The 19,368-nt window shown below is 40.1% G+C and overlaps 2 protein-coding genes across 5 annotated transcripts in view; both read right to left on the reverse strand.

The window, feature by feature from the left end:
• TAF2 (TATA-box binding protein associated factor 2) overlaps positions 1–3,051 on the reverse strand; it is a 68,711-nt gene extending 65,660 nt beyond the window's left edge. Inside the window, exons 1-2 of one of the 4 annotated variants that reach the window (XM_016156656.2) lie at positions 2,657–3,051; positions 2,181–2,235 (exon numbers count right to left, since the gene is read on the reverse strand). In XM_016156656.2, coding sequence (XP_016012142.2) covers positions 2,181–2,235; positions 2,657–2,739 — 138 coding nt within the window. In that variant the 5' untranslated portion in view covers positions 2,740–3,051. The remainder of the gene's footprint in view (positions 1–2,180; positions 2,236–2,656) is intronic. The other 3 variants (XM_016156671.2, XM_016156663.2, XM_016156681.2) reach the window with 3 other exon arrangements.
• Positions 3,052–4,123: 1,072 nt separating this feature from the next.
• On the reverse strand, positions 4,124–18,447 carry DSCC1 (DNA replication and sister chromatid cohesion 1). The gene is made up of 9 exons (XM_016156791.2): positions 18,154–18,447; positions 15,937–16,105; positions 13,602–13,736; positions 11,358–11,448; positions 10,848–10,986; positions 10,369–10,421; positions 10,022–10,176; positions 7,254–7,402; positions 4,124–4,608 (listed from the first exon to the last, which is right to left on the reverse strand). The coding sequence occupies exons 1-9, from the start codon at positions 18,333–18,335 to the stop codon at positions 4,500–4,502; spliced, it is 1,182 nt and encodes a 393-aa protein (XP_016012277.2). The 5' UTR covers positions 18,336–18,447; the 3' UTR covers positions 4,124–4,499.
• Positions 18,448–19,368: the final 921 nt, after the last annotated feature.

Below are 19,368 nucleotides of genomic sequence, written 5' to 3' on the forward strand. Positions count from 1 at the left end.
CCTACAGAAAAGGTCTAGGTCAGGCCAAAAGAAATGCTGATAAAAGGAAAGAAGAAATGGAATGGGTGGAGGAATAAGGAAACTTTATATCAGCTATGGCCTTGATACCAACTTTAAAAAAGCATGGGCTGTAGCAATAAGTCACATTCTCTTAATGCAGTTTTCTTTCCACTATCTAGTATGAAAGATTCTGGTGATAGCTAATATTTTAGGTGGGAAGAGTACTGAATTGCCATTTCTTTACACTATTACATTAGTTCAGGGATCAGCAAACTTTTTCTTAAAGGGCTAAATAGTAAACAGGCTTTATGAGCCACACAATTCTGTCACGGCCAGTCAACTCTCCAAAGCAACCATAGACAACATATACATGTGGCTGTGTTCAAATAAAACTTTACTTACAAAAACAGGTAGTTACCTGTTGCTAACCCCTACAATAGCTGATAGGACTTTGTAAGTCCCCTGTGTTGGGAACACTAGTTTTTTTTATCTCAATATAAGATGCTTTGGGATAAAAGGGGTAAGCTGTTCTAGATAGTCTCCTTTTGCTCCTCCTAATCCACTCTCCGCCCTACTTTGTACCCTAGGAGCTGCACTAACTGGGCACTAGCCCTCTGGCTTCTGGTTGGCTTGCTTAAATGGGAGACATTGGAGGAAACTGTAGAGCAGAAGGAAAAGTAAGCTTATTATATTATTTCCCCAGGTTCCTCTCTGCCTGAGTGAGGGAGGCAGTAGCTTCATTCTTCTACCAAAGACCATTTAAAGGACTCTCCCACAGCTACAGCAGGTTCTAATAACCTCTCCCTTTGTTTCCTCAGGTTTAAAAATGGTAATTGTTCCTGAGTGCTATCTAGTGTGCTCCTCTATCTTGTTTCCTCTCTTAACCCTGTTTGTTCTTGCTAAAGTAGCCTTTTCATTATTTCTCAATTAACCTGTATGACTGTGCCATTTGTTTCCTTCCAGGACACTAACCCACATACCATCCTGCCAATATTTCCAGTGGGAAATCTAAAATCATCCACAACTCCTTTATAGCATTCCTAATAAGACTCAACTGCAATCCCCTTCTGCCTATGATTTTGCCAGGGGCAGAGGAGGTAAAGAAGGGGAACAACAAATAGAAGGGAGCTGCAAATGACTCTTAGGTCACCCTTAATTAAAAATGGCTCAATTACTTATTAACTTCATGCCTTTAAGTAGTTAGCCTCTGCTCTTTCAGCTGCTTTTAGAAAATTAAAATTAAAATCATATCTACCTCATGGGGTCATTGTGCAGATTAAGTGAGGCTGGCCATGCAGATAGAAGACAGTCTTACATGTAGTATATATTCAATAAATGTTCACAATAATTCAGTCAATCATTTCTACTATATTTCTATGCCATTTCGCTAATATTTTCATTCAGGACTTCATCAATTCTTCCCTAGATCATTATAGTAACCTCTTAATTAGACTCCCTAATTCTCATGTCTTCACTACCCTATTCATACAACACAATATACCTTGAGTATCCTTCCATGAGGTACAAGGTAAGAAATCATATGTAAGGAACACAGAAAGAGAAATTTCTTAAATGAGGAAATCGAACTTAATGAACTTTTAAGAATCCTTATAAATCTAAGATTCTATGATTCTTATGAAAAGGTTACTTTTTAATATCTGTACAGCTCATCATATGTAAACAAGCTGGAGAGGAAAGTTTATGCCATCACTCAAAGAAAACCAGCTCTCATTAAGATTTTGGTCTTTTTAACACAGGTCCCCCTGAAAGAGTAAATTAAGTACTCGAATTGTCAAGGACTTTCTTAGAATGGATTATATCCACAATCCATACACCTAAATGGGCCCGGGGGGCGGGGGGAGCTGATACTAGATTTCACTAGCAAGCAATGTCACCTTAACCTGGTCAGTCAAAAATCAGAAAACAAAACTGGCCTCTTAGCCAAGTCAGTGTGTGCTAACCTTTTTTTTTTTTATAGCAGAAATCTCACTATGGGCTTATTCCTGTTTCATGTACAATTCTAAAATGCTTGGTAATACAGACACTCATATTCCACAACAGATTAAAGGGAATAAAGCTTTAATCAGGAAATAGGGAAAAAAAGCGAGGGGAGGGAAAGTTTCTAAGTATTGGTAAAGGTTGGACTTGTTACTGTTTATGATTGTTGAGAAAATACTTACCACAACAGATTTTCTCTGGAAGTTTATGTTGTTGATGCAGACGACCTGATGGGTTGTATATTAAAAAATACAAACATAAAATAAACATCTCTATTATTAAATGAAGCGTAAGTCCATCCAAGTATAAGTAACGACTATGTTCTAAGCAGTTCAAAATCACACTTTCTCATTTTAAAACACTACAAAATGGGTGAGCTTGCTTGTTTCAAATTTAGCAACAGCCACGAAAATAAATTTCTTTGAACAAATATAGTGCAGCACTTCTAAGAAAAAGGTTTGTTAACCTGCAAGGGGCACTAAATCTGTTGGAATTACTTTGTCATTCAAAGCATTTTCACCCTGGAAATATTTACTTCCATCACAGTGAGCGGGATCTAGATCCCCGCTAGGTTTCCCAGGCCCACCAAGTCAGTTCCAAGCAATTACAAAATATAACTAATGAAAACAAGAAAAGTGAGATGAAAAAAAATACTTATAATTTATATGGCCTTGGGCTTTCGAAGCCCTTGTCCCCTTTCTTCCTGTTCATTCTGGCGGGCTCTAAGCCAGTCGGCGGCATGAAGCGATCCCGCAGAGCCTGGGTTCTCGGCTTCACGGACGGCTGCGGGGCATTACCGGGCTCCGGCACCACACACTCCCCGGTTCCCCCGCGCTCCCCGAGTCACGCCCCGCGACCGGAGCTCCCTCGGCGCCCAGGTCCGCCCCCGCCCGTGCCGCCACCGCCTCAAACTCGCTCTCCCGGTCCAGCTCCGTTGAGCCGCCTTCGCCGAGCTCCTGTCACAGAATCGCGCCTATCAGCCACGGTTCAAACCGACCGTCAGCCGACATCTTGACTGTCACCTCTGACCTCTGACGTGACCGGACGCCAGGCACGGGGGCGGAGCCGGAAGTTCCTTGTAGGTGGGGGAGCCTTGTGATACTGTCAGGATTTTGTTTGCCTTTCCATGTACTTATAGTGGGTGAATACTGTTGAGATTTAGGACAGCGAACACAAATATTTATTGGATGAGTTGAGAAGAGCGGGAGAGAAAGGAGGGAACTTTAAATTTTAGAATAATAAAGGTCTAGCGCACTTTGAGAAGTATGGGAACAAAGTTTGCGAAGAGCTAGGGGCGCGGAGCTAGGAACCGGAGTCTCCTAAAAACCACGAGGGGTGTGCCTCTGGTCTGCTGTGTAAACAGACACCATAAACTCACTGGGCTCCAGTGATTTAAGTTGCAAAATATGCGAGTAGATCCCTGGTCGTCTAGCTCAGACTTCAGCGTCCTTACTGGCTACTGCTGCCTTGGTTTGCTTTTTTTTGTTTTGTTTTGTTTTTTAAATAAACTAATCCACATAGATCCAGAAAAATTTCTTGAAAGAAACGACAAATATTTTGAAGCCATCGAATCTGCATTTTATGTGCTTGAAAATAAAACAAATGTAAATTCAATTAACAGTTACATGTCTTGGTTAATTAATTGTGGGTTATCCATGAACATTATTTTAACCTTGGACCAGATTTATCTTTGGCCTACCCTCTCCAACTGTCCTTGCGACAGGTTCATTAGCTAAATTAAAATTAATTTGAACTTTGGCCTAAATGAAAACAGATTAGGAAAATAAAGCTATAAAGGAACTTTATCCAACATTACTTGTACATAGTTTTCTAGTGACATTACCTGTGTCAGTATTCTCCATTATAGGATCATAAACTGCTCTATTAGTATCCTTCATATACGATTGAGGATCAAATTGATGGCCATTCCAAAGTGTGTCTCTACATCAACCAGGCAAACAGAGCAGCAATCAAACCAATATCATCACTTCAAAGAACTAATGTAGGAAACTAATGGCATCTAGTGATTTCCTGTTGGTGGAAGGTTGAGAGTGAAGGGGAACCCACTTACTTGAGAAATGACGTTTAAGTGAAGAAATAATTCTCTTCTAGGAAACTATCACTATTTAGTTGTCTGAAAGCTTTTAAATTTATTAATGATTAGAATGTCAAATCCTAGTTAATTGAAATGTTTAATCCAAAAAAGTATAAATAAAACCATATAGACTATAGAACTATACTAAACATAAAAAATGGCACTTTCTTTTGTTCTTGTTTACGCTGTGTACACTGCTACATAATACAAATATAATTTGAAAGATACAGAAATATACTATTACATTTAAGAAAAAAGAAGAGTAATAGTTGCAAAATGCTTAAGATGAGGAGGAAAAAAAAATGCCTCGAACCACCAGGTTTTTAAAAGTCTGGAATATAAATATATAAAAGAATCTTTTTGTTAAAACCAGAAACTTAGTTCCTCCAACAAGAATGTTGTTCTTTTAAGAAATGGGCTTTCTTGAGTTGTAAACTTTAACACCATTTTGCATGGAAGATCGAGAATGTTTAGTGAGTAATGCACCTATGGTTTGCTTCTCTCCACACAAATCTCTGTGGGAACAATAAAAAAAAAAAAAGAATAGCATGAATATTTTTGAGAACACAGCATAATATTCACAGTACTAGTTATTTATATCTTTCTGCTAAATCCATCTTTCCAACAAGCCTGTGTGTGTCTGTGGAAGAGGCAGGGTGGAGAGCAGTTACTACCAAGCCTTAATTAAACTAGGTATATTACATGTAGTATCTTCAACATTTTTCACAAAGACTATGTGTAATGTATTATTTAATCCCAAATTAAATGAGTAAACTAAGGCTTGATAGTAAAGGAGTCAAATTTTGCAGCCAGTTCTGTATGACTTCAAAGTCCAGGTTTTTGATTTTATCACACAGCCTCCAAATTAGAAATACAAGCAATGTGGTGATGGGGGAGGGGGGGTCTAGACTCAGAAATCCTGGATACTTGGCCACCTGTGTAAGCTTGTCTAGGATGCCTCCCCTCCCTGACCTTTAGCTTACTCTACTCTACCCCACCCTCCCAACAAAAGGAGACTATAACTGGAGAACATAATGTAGGGAAGAGAGGGAGGACATGAGCTAAAGAAGGGAGCAAGGGCTAGATCATGGAGGGCCCTGAAGAACATGGGAAGGAGTCGTGATTTAATTCTAAGCATAGTAGGAAGCTGCTAGAAGGGCTTAAATTAATGGAAAAGCTTAATGTGATCTAAGTTTCAAATAGTGGAGGCAACGAGTTGATGATTATAGAAGCTGTGTAGTGAGTTAATGGAGGGTTCATTATATTATACTGTCACTTCTGAATGTTCAAAATTTCCAAAATAAAAACTTTGAAACAAAAAAAAGAGAGAGAAAGAGAGAGAGAGAAAGAGGGCAAATAGAAAGAGACCATTTCAGAGTCAAATATGAGATGATCCATCAGAATTTGCTTATAGCTTGAACCAGGGGGTTAGAGAAGAAAAAGACAAGGGTGATTGCTCAAGTTTTTGCCTGAATAACTGGATTAACATTAGTGCTGTTAACTGAGATGAGGAAGATGGGGTGAGGACAAAGGGGTATCAACCGTTGAGTATGTTAGGTTTGAAATTCCTCTTAGATATCCCAGTGGAAATGTTAGTTAGGCAGCTTGATATAAGAATCTGGAGCTCAGGAAAAAAGTTAAGTATGAAGATAAAATTAGAAAGACACTAAATTTAAATGCGGGCCTAGATGAAGGCATCGAGAGAAAAAATATAAACGGAACGGAAGATGTGCGTCCGAAAACAGTGTCCTGGAACACTCCAACATTTGAAGATTGGGAAGAGCAGGGAGACAACAGCAAAAGAGAATAGGAGCCGCCTTGAGGGAGAGGGAGAAAACCAGTATATTTCAGGTATAAAGTGGTCCAGCGTGTCAAATGGTGCCAAGAGGCCAAAAAAGCAAGGACAGTCAATTGGCTGCTGAATGTAGAAAGACAGATGTCATTGGGGTAAGAAAAGAATAGGAGACAGAGAAGCAGAAAGTGAGTACACAGACTTTTAAAAATTTTCCTATGAAGAAAAACAGAGGACATGGGTTCCGGTTGGCTGTTATTGTTGTTTTCCGAAGATGAGCAGTACTACGGAATATCGTCATGTTGATGGGAATAATCCAGTAGACAGGGAGACATTAATAACACGAAGGGAAAGGGATAACAAGATGTAAGCCTTTAAAAGACCAGAAGAGATGGCTCCAGTGCAGAAGGAAGACTACCTTGAGAAGACAGTTGTGCATTATAGAGGCAGGACCGCAAACGAAGTGAGCGCAGACACAAAGAGGCTGGCAGATCTGGCAGTGGAATAAAAGACAGTCCTTGTCTGTTTCCATGTTCTCAGGAAACAAGGTTATAAGCTGAGGACAAAGAGGAAATGGAGTGCTGGTGGGATGAAAAGACAAAAGAAAAGGTAAAGTGAGCTCCAAAGGTAGAAAAGTTTCACAAGGAAATTATGTCTTGCCAGGGGCCCTAAGTACCATTTCAGTTCTTAAGTGAGCCTCGCAAGCCCAACGTATTTTTCCCTAGGAAATTATGGCTGCCCAGGGATAGGCACAAAGTAATCAGAAAGTTGGGTTTAATCTCTGTATGTAGATTTTTGCCTGGGAGGTATGACAGGTGAGAGAGAGAAGGCCAAAGGAGTAGTGGGACAGTAAGTTGGAGAGACTGACCAGGGAATCCAGTCTCAAGGAGAGGACTTGAGAGGTGAGACAGGGAAGAGGTGGCAATATTAGTAGATTTGAGGTCCTGTAAGCAGTGGCTTCAGGGCAACGTGACCTTCTGCAATCCGACTTCTACCAAAATGTTAAAGCAAGGCAGCAGGAAAGATCAGAAGTGGCATCTGAGAGGAGGGCTGGCATTGGAGTCATAGTGGGGAATATAGTTTGACCATCCCTCTAAGAGCGGCAATTTTGCAGGGAGGAGGGCAGATGAGTGGTTTTCAGAAGCCGTGCTAAGGAAGAAAGATAACACATACCCAAACTCTAAGTTAGTAGTTGTGGAGAATGATAGAGAAGACAATCTTATCACTTGAGAAAGCTTCGAAGGAAGCAGACAATAACACACCCCCACCAAAAAAAAAAAAAGTGTGTTCTAATAATAAATCAAAAACCTTATGCCACGCATTATTTTTAAAAGAACTCTCAAAATTCATTTTTAATAATTTACTTACTGAATATATGGAGCAATATCTTCTTCTGTCCACTTCTCCCTTAGAGAGAATAGACTATTAAAACGTTCCTGATTATCCTCAGGTAAATCATCTACTTTTAACAAAAATATGATTTCTGGTCTCGACCGTCTATCCACCAAGGCTAAACCCTATTAAGAAATGAGAAAAAAGACAGTTAACGTAATGGTCTAATGTTTAAATATGAGTCATTCTTTTAACTTTAGGTTTAGCTCAGCCCATGGCATTTAGATGCTAGCTTCATGAAACTTAAGCAAATACTCAGAGACTTACAATAGCTTTTTTCATTAAAAATAAAAACAAAAAACACCTCCTTTAAACAGTGAATTCTCCTTTTCCCTTCTGCAGTCTGGCTTCTTACCATACAATTTATCAACACGCCTCTAGTTTGGTCCCCAATAACCCGTCATTGACAAATCCAGTGGGCCCTTTCCTTGGATTCATCTGGTTAGCTCTATTTTGTCAAGGTTGCCCCTTCCTCTTTGAATCTCTATCTGACATTACCATCCCATTATTTTCCCCCTAACTTCATGTCACAGTTCCCTGGGCCTCCATCGTGACCCCTCTACTTGTCTCATTCTCACTGTCCTGAGTAACCTGTAATTTCAACCACCACTAACTTGCTAATAACTGTAATATTTGTACCTACAACTCAAATCTCTCTTCCAAGCACCCGATCTCAATATCCAAACCTATATATGAACTCATCGTGTTTGTTACCCAAACCTGCTCTAGTTCCACTATGCTAGGAAGCCAGGAAAGCTAGGCATCGTCATTGATTTCATTATTCAAACCCCACACTTAAGTGGTGACTACATCTTATACGTTTTAAAGCCTCAACATTGCTCTGTCTATTCTCCATCACCTGTTTCTTTGGCCAGTAGTCTCTTAGTTATGAGAATTTAAATGTTGAGAGCCTGGATGGTTCTCCTTTTTCATTATCTAGTCACCCTACCTTCCTACCTTCCTTCCTTCCTTCCTTCCTTCCTTCCTTCCTTCCTTCCTTCCTTCCTTCCTCCCTCCCTCCCTCCCTCCCTCCCTATCGCTAATGTCATAGTGTTCTTTCTAAAAGGCGAAACTCATCAGGTAGCTCTAGATTCTAAGTGGTGTCAATGAATGGCCCCACAGAGCTTTCTAGATAGAGCTGAAATCCCTTACCACAGTCCACAGTGTCCCTCGCTAACTCACTAGCACCTTTCACCCCAGTCATGCATACCTACTAACAGCGTCCCAATTTTTATCGCTCCATGCCTTGCTACATGCTCTCTCCGATTCTCATCTCTGCCCTTCCATCTACAGAATTACAGTTCATCTTTTCCAACTCGACAGCTCAAATGTCCATTCCTTCCGAAAAATCATCCTGACCAGTCAAATCCATACCCCCTTTCCTTTGCTCCCATTCCAGCTCGTGCAGGCCCTGCCCATGGCAGGGATTGCTCCACATTGTAAGAAGAGATTAACGCATGTAATATGCACCCGCCTCCACTGCCAGTCCCCAGGATGAGGACCTTGAGGCACCTTGTGTGATGTTTTCGCTACAATGTCAAGCATGGTGCCTAGTCATAAAAGGAACTCCGCAAATCCTTTCACTTATTTAACAAATACTTACCGAGCATACACTATATGCCAGGCGGTATGCTATATACTGTCAAGCAAAGGTGAACAAAATTCTATCGAAGGAGAGAGTGCGGAACTGCATGATTAGACATTTTTTTTCCAAAGCTAAGAGATAAGTGCCGTGAAGGAAAAATATAGGGAACTAAGGAAGAATAACCCAGAAGGCATTGTTTTAGAGTGAAGGAGAGCCTCCTTGATAAAGTGACTCGAAGATGAGTAGGAGGTGGCCAGGTGAAATTAGGGAGAAGATCATTCCAGAACAAAAAGCCTTGTGTGAAGGTCCTAAGGTAAGGGAGAGCTTGATGATTCTGAAAACCTAAAAGAAGGCTAGTATACAGTGAGCAGGAGAGAAAGTAGCAAGAGATGAAACTATGGGGAGGATTATGAAGTGCCTTGTAGACCAAGATACAAATTATTGATTTCATATCTTAAATGCAGTGGGCAACCATCACAGGGATTTAAGCAAGATGCTCAGCTAAGCTAACTGGCATTTTAAAAAGATCATTCTAGTAGCACTGCAAAGAATGGATTGGAGGTGAGCAAAATCAAAAGTATGGAAGGCCTGCTTAGGGATGTTGTTGCTACCTAGAGCCAGATGAACATGAGAGTTTGGGCTAAGATGGTACTGGTAGAAATAGAGAGAAGTAGAATCAAAAGCAATACCCCAGGTGGGAACCGAGATTAACTGTAAATGGGCCTGAAGATTCTCACTGAGGTGATTAAAATGTTCCCCAACTAGCCTCCAACTCTCCATCTTCCCTGGCTGTAACCTGCTCCCCCAACCCCCAGGGGTACGTAACCCATCTTCTACCTCATAATGTGCTTTTAATAAAAGAATATTTCTCATTTAAAAAAAAAAGTTCTAAAACTAGACTGTGTTGGCTGTGTAATTCACTAAATTTACCTAAAATCCTTTTTAAAAGTGAACTTTATGATATGTAAATTATTCTTCAAGAAGACGTTGGATTTTTCTTAAGGATTTTGTGAGATGGATTGAGTGCATAGTGCACTCGTAGTGGGTGCCTAGGAAAATATATACTGGCTCCAAATTCAGTTCCAATACAAGTTTCATTTCACCTAGTAATTAATATTAACCCGTTGAGCTAGGGCAGCGGTCACCATCGCTACCTCACCTTAAGTTGGTCAAGCCCAGTCGTCATTCCTTCAGGAACGCTCTGTTGCCACACTTCTTGAAACTCAGCGAGATTGAACTTCACTGCATTCTGAAGTAGCATTTGTGCTGTGGCTCTGCATATTTTGTCAGCGCTCAATTCAAAATACACTTCACCTAAAGAAAAGGTACCGGATAGTTTCATATTTTCTTCTTACACTACTACTGTTTCTTTTTCCTCCATGCAGTTCACGGAAAATTATACACAACTCATCTCCCACATAACCACGGAGTTATTTTTAACATGAACACACCTCAGAAAGGTGCATTAATTTGAACATACAGGTTAAAATGCTTTCCAAATCTTACCTTCTTCTACGTATTTCCTCCCGTAACATTTAAGACAGTGTTCGATCATTTCCCTGAAAAATTTTAAACACTCATTTGAAAAGTTATCCCATTTTTATGCATTATATTTTCGATACCATTGCTAACTAGAAACTAAGATATAAATTTGAGATTTGAAATAGTACATGATTTTGGTTGCCAAGTAAAACTTTACATTAGACACTAAGTAAAATATACTGGGAAGCTATTACATGTCGGACTATTATAAAATAGCTTAAACATAATTATATATTTTTATGCAAAAAAAAAAAACCATCATGTACATTTATTTACCACAATGACCAAAATTCCCAAGTCCTTCTTGGTTGTATATTTTGCAAATTTCTATAAGATATCAAAATATAAGTAGTCTATACTTATGCCCTGGGTTTAGATCCAACCTGAAATATAATTTTCTTCCCCTTACGGAAATTTAGAGGGACAGTGATCAACATACTTACTCTGGCTCTAAAGGGCCAAGTTCCTGAAGGCATATATTCAAAGGAACTTTATTAAAAGACCAAGATTCGGAATCCACAAGCTGAGTGACGTGATTCAGAAGTTTCATCTCATAATCAAATTCAAGAATCCTCCAATAACCTACAAATTCCAAAAGTTGTATTTATCAAAGAACATGTTAGGCAAATTAATTGGCTAATAAACTGATAAAGTGGCACCATGCTCTTGTCCACTGCAAAGCAGGAGACACTTTCTCGCTCTAACGTGATTCTATTACCACTTAATCCAAAGAAAAAGGCCTGCAAAGAGTAGTTAAAGTCACTAGCCACACTTAGATCTTCTTGTGTAAATACGATCATGTGTAGTCTCTACCCCGCACCCAAAAATACAAATATTATCATCCTAGAGCCCAAAAGATTAAATAAACAATATGCAACAGGGTGAAGATGTCCCAAAACTCCTCTTATATGATGTTCAATGTTATCATTATTAATAATAATAAGCAATGCTACCTCCAATCTCACAGGCATTTAGCACTTGTAATTGGGCCATTAGTTCTTCCTCACTTGCCTGAATTTGATCAAGCAAATCTTCAGTTGTATACTGAAACAAGAAAACGAATCATTTTAATTCCTTTGAAGAATATATTTTTTTAAGACGTACCGAGTTTGTGGGAGTAAATACATAGACCACATTAAAGCAACATTCATACACCAGTTCAAATTCTTTTGCTCACGTGTAATGATTAGTACACAAAGTCGGTGGATATCACAGAAGAAAACGCAGGGGTGAATCTTTGTAATGCTGGATTTAGCAATGACGCCAAATGACACCAAAACATGAGCAACAAAAGAAAACTAGATAAATTGGACTTCATCAAAATGAAAAACTTTTGTAGTTCAAAATATCATCAACAGAAAGGGACAAATATTGTAGGATTCCACTTATATGGGATATTTAGAGTAGTCAGATCCAGAGACAAAAAGTAGAATAGTGGCTGCCAGAAGTTGCAGGGATGGTGGACCAGATAATTAGTGTTTAATGGGTAAAGAGTTGCAGCTTGAGAAGATGAAAACGTTCTGTAGATGGATGGTGGTGATGGCTGCAGAAAAATTTTAATGTACTGAATGCCACAGAACTATATACGCACGGTTAAAATAGTAAATTTTATGTTAGATACATTTATAATTTTTAAAAAATTAAAAAAGTGAAAAGACAACCCTGAGAATGGGAGAAAATATTTACATACCATCTATCTGATAAGGACCTTGTATTTAGACTATATAAAGAACTCTACAATTAAGTAATAAAACAACCCAATTAAAAATTGAACAAAGGATTTCCTAACTAGACATTCTCCAAAGATACATAGTCAACAAGCACCTGAATAGAGGCGCAGTATCATTAGTCATTAGGGAAATATACATCAAAACCACAACGCTACCTCTTTAAATCCACTAGGATATAAAAAGACAGATAATAACAAGTGTTGTCAAAGATGTGGAGAAATTGGAACCCTCATATGATGGAATGTAAAATGGTACAGCCACTTTGGAACACAGTTGGACAGTTCCTTGCAAAGTTATACAGTTACCACATGACCCATCAATTCCACTCTTAGGTATATACCCAAGAAGAATGAATACAGAAGTCCACCAGAAACTGGTACATGAATGTTCATAGCAGTGTGAGTCATAATAATTAGAAAGAAGAAACTACCCAATTGTCCATCAACTGATGAAGGGGCGAATAAAATGTGGAATATCTAAAAAATAGAGTACTATTCAGCAATAAGAAGGAATAAACTACTGATACATGCTACAACATGAATGAACCTTGAAAACATCATGCTAAGTCAAAGAAGAAGCCAGTCAGAGGAGGCCACGTATTACATGATTCTATCATATGAAATGTCCAGAAGAGGCAAATAAATCAGTAGAGACAGAAAATAGATTATGGTTGCCTAAGACTGAGGTGAAAGATGGAAGGAAGGAAAGGTAGGATTGGAAGGTAATAGCTAAAGAGTATGGGGTTTCTTTGGGGGGTGATGAAAACGTTCTAAACTTCATTATGGTGATGATTGTACCATTCTGTGAATGTACTCACAACTGTTGAATTTAAAATGAGTGAATTGTTTGGTGTATGAATTATGTCTAAATAAAACTGTTACAAAAAAGAAATCAGTCAATGGAGAAAAAGAGAACTTCTGATACAAATTTGGTCTTCAGAATCAGTAGAGTTCTATAATTTTAAATCACACTGAAAGCCTTTGTTTAAATTAGTTTCTAAATATTTTTCCATACTTCTAGGAATTAGGCAATTGACATTACAGTAAAAATACTTTCCATAAAGTATGTAATACATAAACTCCAATACTTATTACAATGCATTTTCTCAAGAGCTCCTAATTATAAGTTTCATTAAATAAAAATTTAATTTGTAAAAAATTATAATTGCATAGTTAGAAATGTGAGCTGTTGCCTATGCAATCATCACCATGATATACAGGATTTGCTTTAAAATATTCCAGAAAAAGAAAAACAAGGCGAGAGGCAGAAGGGGATAGAAGAAAACAAGATTGACAAAATATCAATAAATGTTTAACAGAGTAATGAACAGATAGGGGTCTTTCAACTTAGGGGTATGTTTGAAATTTTCATAATATAAACAAAAAAGTAAGAATGTCAACATTAAGTGCCTTTAGTCATAGTTCTATTTTTAAATTCCAAATTAAACAATGAAAATAATAGTCTTACTTTTGAGCAATTTGAATTCTCTTCTTTTTGACTGTCAGGTCCTTCATAGGTATTCTCCATCAAAAGTCTCTTTAGCTTCTTTAATTTTGGTCTACATCTTCTTAATTCCCAATAATTATTAGAAAAGCCAAAGATCTAGAAATTAGAAATATATATTATATAAATATACATAAATTATATATGTAAATTATAAATGTAAATATATATAAATTATAGACATAAATATAAACATTTAGGGTCCACTCTAAAAGAAAATTTCATACGAAATTTCAGCCAACCCATCCGCCCTCAAGAAGAAGCAAGAAAAGAGAGACTTGCCTTCTGTTTTCTATTGGGAAGGGACCCACATCTATCCAGCCATCTCAAGCCAATAGATGGGTATCTTCAGGAAACATCTTTTCAAAGCCTAATTAAGAAGATGCTGCCAACACAGCGAAAACCAAATAACTGAGCTCCATATCTCAACTGTACTCTGGAAACTAGAGTACACCTAGAAAAAATGACCAAGATGGTGACAGTTCTGCAAACCAGGCAGAAACAACTGAAAATGAGTATTTTTAGGCTGAAGAACAGAAAAGAGACATTATCACAGTCTTCAGATAACATAAAGATGTTAAAAGGAAGAAGGGGTATCCTTGTTGCTCATGATGTTAAAATTAAGCAGAAGGTAAGAGAGAGAGATTTCTATCCAATGTGGGATGTTCCTTACTACCTAGAATTGCAGCTAATTCCTTATTGGACTTGTGAAACAGTGAGAAGCCTACCGCTCAAAGAAATTGAGCTGATAATGGCTAAATGATGGATAAATATGTTTTCCCTCTCTATCTCCAGAACTTGTCTAGTGTCTAGCATTTAGTAGGTGCCCAATAAGAGCTGCACGTGAAAGGAGGAAAAGCTGAACTTATTTATCTCTAGAGTACCTTCCAATTCTAAAATGGAAGGCCAGGGGATGCTTCTACTCTCAAACCAGTATAAAGCCTGACTGACAAGACAAGGCCCAGAACCAGATGGAGATGCTGCTAAATTTAAGGCCATCAAAAGAGGAACATAAGGACCAAACAATAAAGATTGATTTTATTCATTGTCCACAAATTGACAGCCTGCTGGTTACATCCAGCACACAGATGTTGGTGTGTGCTTTTGTATTAGGAGAAAGGGAGGTGTAACATAGAGTTAAGATAGAGTTTAAAACATTGAAAAATTAAGAGATTTTTTACTTTCAAAGTCTAAATTTCAAGCTTTAATTGGAAAAAAGAAATCAGAAGATCTGGTAATACTGGGTCTGCTTTCTCAAAAGCCCACCTACGGGGGCTTGCGCTCTCCCATTTGCCACAGACCCCACCATCCCTATTACTCCTGAAACTGGGTATCCACCACCATTCATCAAAGCCAGCCTGCTTCATGTGTATTCCTTACCTAGCCCTAGTAGGCATCCGAAGTGCAATTAGTTTAAAGTTTTGGTTAGTAGATCTTTGCTAAGTTTTACTCAATCTCAGTACACAGAATTCCCATGAGGACTCAAAGGTACTCACAGATACTGTTATACCTGCACAAAAACACCTACATAACAAGTGATGAGAAAATATTTTACAAAAGAATGAAATGACAATGTTTCTAGTTAATTACAATGAAAGACATAACCCTGCAAAAAACAAAATACAATGTTTATTGGAAGTTCTTCTGTTCTAGCAACATCCTATAAATCACTGAAACTTCCAAGTATTTTCTCTTATTTCTATTCTGATTGTTTTTACAAAAGAAGTTGGCCTGAAGTCATTCTGACAAAATTAAGAGCTATGCTTTGATTGATATATGTGTAACAATCTAGCCAGGATGGAGACTTTTGTTTGTTACCTGTCATCGGTAGTCTCCAAAAAAATTAAGAATTTGTTAAACATGTCTATAGATAGTAAAGAACTAAACCAACTTCAAAGGAGACAAACACACTTCCCTTAAAAACTCAAAGTTCTTCATTTCTCTACCTTATAAATATTACCGAATGCACTAGCTATGATTTGAAGGAGTTTCCTTTCAAAACATGTCCACAGAAAAACTTACCGAAAACAGGTAAAGCTTTTAGAATGAGTCACCTACTAGCAAACTTTCTACAGTACAAAAAAGGATCCATTCATCTGGGACTTAAACATTAAATTGGGAAAACGAAGACAATTTCACAAGACTACAAACAAAATAATGCTGAGAAATTTCAAATTTCATTAGAGAACTTTTCAGATCTCCTGTGATTGTATATTTCATACCTAAAGTTTTTAATTAAAGGCAAGATTAGGATATGTATAGTCATTCTCATACAAATCGAGAGACAAGAAAACAGTACCTCAGTGTGAATAATGTTACAGTGTGTTTCTTCCATCTTCAGCTGGTCTGGAGTTTTACAACCAGGAATTAAAAGCAACATATTAGAAGTGTCTGCTATCTTCAAGTCATAGGTTTTATCTTTACTACAGAGCACGGCCGTCTCATCTTTATCACCACGAATCACAAGACTGTAGGAAAATGGGAAAATACATGGTTTCTTGAAATGTCAATGGAGATCTTCATTATAAACAGTTCCAAAATCTTCTAGGCTGGTTGAATTTAAAATTAAGTCTTGAGGCTATATCTGGCTCCTGCTCTCATAGTCCTTGCTCAACGATGGACTCCCCAGAGCAAGAACCGGACCAAGTGACAGGGGGGCGGCATCTGGTGGCCTCGCTAAGGAAAAATAACACGGGTGAGAGTCAAAGAATCCAAATGTCACCACGTGGCATCTTTGTGCAAACTGCTGGGAAGAGCACAAGACAAAGCATAAAAAGCTTCAGTCGAGATGCCACATTTTTCCAAAACATGCAAAAGTAGTACTTTCCAAACTTTTGTGCATGCATCTTAGGGAATCTTGTTATAAAGCAGATGGGGATTCAGCAGGTCGGGGATGGGACCCTCGATTCTGCATTTCTAACAAGCTCCCAGATGATGACCATGTTGCTGGTCATCTGAGTTCCCATCTGAGTGGTCCTTCTTGTTTTGTTCAATCAAAGGAGCACATCCTGGCCTAACCATCAGCTAAGTTGCAAAGAAATTGGGACCTTGTGAAAAGACTGCAACGCTTAATGAAAAATATGAAAAAGACATGTTTAAAAATTGGTCTAACTGAAGGCTCTGACAAAGGGGCAGTCACAGGTGGGGGGTGGGGGGAGAGAAGAAGAATGACCAAAGACAAATATGATAAGATGACAAGAAAGTTGGTTCTAGCACTTTTCTTTGTCTATAACACCTGTAACCCTCCTGTACACAATTTATTTCTTTTAAATAAATGTTATTTAAAAACCTGAAATAGAAGGGTGTGTAAAAAATTTTTAAAACTAAGCCTTCACTTAAGTGAAAAGAATTCAAGGATTTTTATTCGCTTCCTGGTGCTGATAATGTTTAATATTCCCCAGTCCCCACTCTTTAACATTTATTTCTACGTTGCACTATCGCTGCTTTGAAATATTTTGTTTAGAACTACCTCTCCACACCCGTGCACACACACACACACACACACACACACACACACACACACAAAATGTAAACACACATTTCCAGGCCTTCTGGTTTTTGCCAGCTAGATTAACTGTAACTGGGCAAGGAGAAGGTCCTTCCACCTGAAGTCCTTTCTCAAATCCCTGCCTACTCAGATGGGACGAAAATCCACAAGTGAAGTTCTCTTTTAGTTCCCTTAAAGACACTTTGCGCTAGCACGGGAAGACAGGCCAGTGAAGTATATATCACTGTTTGATGCGGAAAGTATGAAAACCGAAAGACAGCTCAAAGGACTCAATTGAAAGGAACCTACAAGAGAACGAACTACCTAATAAAATAAAACACAGGTGGTAGAGGAAGCGACAGTGCGGAAGAGAATCAAACCACAGCTTCCAGTCCTAATTTCCCGGAGCTGGGACTGCACAGCCGAGAACGAGTCTTTAAACTCCTCTGATTTTGTTTGTTAATCCACGGTCTTTCCACGAATGGGGAGCTGACCTTAAATTAGAAACTGCTTCATATCCCCAGTCGGTGACCCCACGCAGGTCTGTGTTTTTGAGGGCCTTCTACAATCGCCAAGTCTATAAAATGGCTTTAAACATATTCCCTACAGTGCTACCCATTGTCAGGGTAAAATAAATATAAAAAGGCAAGAAGAGCTGTATAAATACTAGATATTACTGTTGGATTTTAAGGTAGAATGACCAAGAGTACTGTGCAGCCCCTGGCGTCACTGTTAACATCTTTAAACCTTCACTGAGGTTCTATTTCCGACCTGTTTCCGCTGACACAGAACTCCACGATTGGCTGGAGCGGTCCTAAAGGACCCCTAAGGCCACCTAATTGGACCGCCTGGCGGTGGCGCGGAATCCTAGGGCAAAGGCAGCGAGCTGAGGATCAGGCCACCAGGCTGCTGGGAGCCCCCTGGCGAATCAATGCTCCCCTCTGGCCCCGTTTCCTCAACTGCGTTTCCCTGCCGGGGAAATCAGGAGGTGGCCGGCACGAAGCTGGAGGCGCGGCCGCGCCCGCTCACCTGCGCCCCGCCTCCAGGTGCTGGCACAGCGCGGGCTCCAGCTCCAGCATGCAGAAGTCGCCGGCGGCGGCGGCGCTGGCCCCGGGGCCGAAGCCCAGGCAGTGCGCGGCCGGCAGCAGCTCGGCGGGGTTCAGCTTGGCGACCTGCAGCGTCGCGTCCACCTCCTCGCGGGTCCTCCTCATCGCTGCGCGGGGTCACGAGGCTGCGGGTTTAGGGCGCGAGAACCCAGCTCCCGTAGCTCCCGGGACCCAGGGGTAGGTACACGGAGCAGAAGAGATGTTTCTAAAGCGCGCCAAAGCGTTTCCGGGGCGGAGCGCGCCGCGGGCGCGTCCCCGGAAGGGCCACAATCTGGGGGTGAGCGCCGGCCCGCTGCTGCGTCTCCCCAGAACGAGCAGCGGCTCCTGGAAAGAAGCCAGCGTCCCCCCAGCGGTCTCTGCGGAAGATCAGAGCCGCGACCCCTTGGGGCGCCATGCGGAATCCTCACCCATCCGCTCCGCTGCCCGTCCCCTGGTTTCCCGCCAATACCCCCATTTCCTCGCTATCAGAATAATCTCATCTTCTGCCAGTGGCACGCCTTGTGATAGGCATTTTGCATGCATAATTTCCCAGACCCCCTCCCCACAGCCTTGTAAAGTGAGCCCTTGTTTATCCGTTTTGGAAATGAGGCATCCAGTGCCTTACCCGTGGTCGCACAGCCAGGAGGTGGCAGTCTGATTCCAGACCAGTCAGTCTATGGCGCTAAAGCATCCTGCTGGGACTGGTGCCGGTAGAACTGCACGGAAGATCTTTGGGTGTGGGGACCATCATATCTGGGAGACTGGCTTGGACCGGACTCACGCATCGGTTGAGTACCTTGTCAGTGCCCATGGTAGGCTGGAACTGGGGTCCAGAGGAATGGAACCTTTCTGGGGCCGAGACAGGGGGATAAGACAACTCGCCACTGCAGGATGTGGAAACTGCCCACCTGGCCTTCTCTAAGGTGTCTGCCAGATTAAATCTTAGTGACTTGAATACAACGTTTTAGGACAAGATATGCATATACATGAATAACTTATAACAGCATGTGGTAAGCTCTCCCAGGGATGCGCGTAGGCTCAGCTTGAGACTTTCATTGCCCCTGAGAGGAATACTCCAATTAAGAAGTGGTGGCTTCCTATTAGTCTGTGTAAAGCAGACTTTGGTCGAAGTAAAAAAAAAAATGAGAGGTGGGTGAGT

The sequence above is a fragment of the Rousettus aegyptiacus genome, unplaced genomic scaffold (genome assembly GCF_014176215.1).
Source record: "Rousettus aegyptiacus isolate mRouAeg1 unplaced genomic scaffold, mRouAeg1.p scaffold_m13_p_15, whole genome shotgun sequence".
Taxonomy (NCBI): Eukaryota; Metazoa; Chordata; class Mammalia; order Chiroptera; family Pteropodidae; genus Rousettus; species Rousettus aegyptiacus.

Bases quoted from the DNA above. Each gene is read 5' to 3' on its own strand.
- DSCC1 (XM_016156791.2), bottom strand. From the start codon at position 18,335: ATGAGGAGGACCCGCGAGGAGGTGGACGCGACGCTGCAGGTCGCCAAG. The intron at 7,403-10,021 runs GTGAGGTAGCGA...ATTTCTTAATAG, and splicing joins CTGGGCTTGACCAACTTAAG to GGTTTAGCCTTGGTGGATAG. The intron at 4,609-7,253 runs GTAAGTAAATTA...TTGTTCCCACAG, and splicing joins GATATTGCTCCATATATTCA to AGATTTGTGTGGAGAGAAGC.